General features: G+C 33.7%; 1 protein-coding gene across 1 annotated transcript in view; it reads left to right on the top strand.

The window, feature by feature from the left end:
- The window catches only part of LOC145295958 (uncharacterized), a 212,042-nt gene extending 211,277 nt beyond the window's left edge, over positions 1-765 (top strand). Inside the window, exon 5 of the mRNA XM_080141865.1 lies at positions 225-765. Coding sequence (XP_079997991.1) covers positions 225-481 — 257 coding nt within the window. The 3' untranslated portion in view covers positions 482-765. The remainder of the gene's footprint in view (positions 1-224) is intronic.
- Positions 766-1,976: the final 1,211 nt, after the last annotated feature.

Genomic DNA, 1,976 nt, shown 5'->3' with positions numbered 1-1,976 from the left:
AAAACTAAGAAAGTAATATGGTTTTATCAACATAGTGAAAAAATACATAATAGTGATCCTTATTCGATCTCGAGCAGCGTCGTGTCTTTCTTCTGGTAATAAATAAAATGACGAGTTCTAGAAATGCAATTGCTGTATTTACAAAACAATGAAACAATGCTTTCAGTGTTTGCGTGTATTATACTTGTTTCTTAATTTGTTTTTTTGTTTCTTCTCTTTTACAGGTTGCATGACAATCATGGGAAGCATCGTACTGGGCGTGAAAGCACAGGACTACCTCATCTCACTCAAAATGCAGAACATGCGCGTCATAAATAACCTGCCGTCGTTGACTGAGGTCGAAATCACTGGTCCGATCGGGGTCGGCTGGTCGCTCGTTTTGGCCATACTTTCGGCCATCTTCACTTTCATCGCTTTTGTCATCTGGTTCCTGGAGTGTCAGATTCTGAAAGCAACCGAACAACGAACCGAATCGGTGTGATTCCCGACGCGACAATACAAAGATTTGGGCCAACAATTTTGATATTAAAGGAGACAGAATCCAAGAAGAACAAAGGCAGAGAATGAAAAAGAAACAGGAAACATAAAATGACGAATGGTTGTTTGTTTTGTGTAAAAAATTTAATTACTTTTTTTTAATGTCTTTCTACAGCTGGGAATCGAATTGTGATTTCCGGAACAGACAGGAAATGGCCAAACCGTACGGACATTAAATGAAATTAATTTCATTTGTATCTGACTTGAAATTTTAGTCAATTAATCCCCTACCATACGTATTAAGAATGAGTATAATTTTCTTCAGATCACTATGTGAATTAATTTTATTTATTTATTTATTTATTTATTTGGAGAAAATTTTTAGACTTTTATTTTTTGAAGGGCTAAATTTTTCCTAAATTTTTTTTTTTTTTTAACGAAATATTTTCATCATAAACAAAACACTGAATGTACACGACATAGCAATGTCCCCCCCCTCGACAAGTTTTAACTGCTTTCAAATCATAAACTGCTTCGGCTACTTCCGGTTTGTTCCGTAAATCACAATCGGAAACATATGGTTTTCTGGCTGCAAACGTACCAAAATAAAATGAAATTAAGAATTGAGAAAGATGAGCGGATGACGAAAGAGAACAAATGATGCGTCGTTTTCTTTCTTCAGTGGTTAGAACTGCTCGTTTAAAAATTTTGGAAAGTGGGGAGGCATCTGATCGGCCTACTGGAAACCATTGATATGGAACTGGCAATGCTGAGCTCGAGTCCCGTCGGATGTACCGTGTCTTGTTATTGTCGGGGTGGGGGCACCAGCAGACGAACCAAACCAAAGCTTTAAATATAGGAAGATATTTAAAAATAGTTCTTACCCTTTCTTTACCATACATCCTCTCCCTTCTTCCCAACTCCGACCTTCCCTCTGTATTAATCATAGGGAAATAATATAAAATGTGATATCTTTTGACTCAGGTGCACGTACACATAGGCATAAATATAAATAGATGCAGGACAACATAAACTAAAAGTTTAGCTTTTTACAAGTATGGCTGTAACATTTTTCAAATGTATAGCCAAATTATGTTTGTGCAAATAAATATATTTATGATACCACACACATTATATATATAAAGTTTATAAGATGAATTTAGAATCAATATTTTTCAGAAGTCCTCAGTATAAAATAGAGCTTTATAAAAAGAGGCTTAGCATCAATATTCTAATATATATATATATATATATATATATATATATATATATATATATATATATATATATATATATATATATATGCTATGTGTGTGCTTGTGTGTATGTGGGGGTGTTAGAGGGCCTAAGGCACAAACTGATGAACGGATTATGTGGCATTGTTTAATATAACAGGCAACATTTTCAATTCCTCCGGAAATCACAGGTATCAAACTAATCGAAATATTACTGTATAATGTATGTAATATATATATATATATATATATATATATATATAT

The sequence above is a fragment of the Euprymna scolopes genome, chromosome 16 (genome assembly GCF_053919585.1).
Source record: "Euprymna scolopes isolate OS-2025 chromosome 16, ASM5391958v1, whole genome shotgun sequence".
Taxonomy (NCBI): domain Eukaryota; kingdom Metazoa; phylum Mollusca; class Cephalopoda; order Sepiida; family Sepiolidae; genus Euprymna; species Euprymna scolopes.
This window is presented reverse-complemented; position numbering and strand designations above follow the sequence as displayed.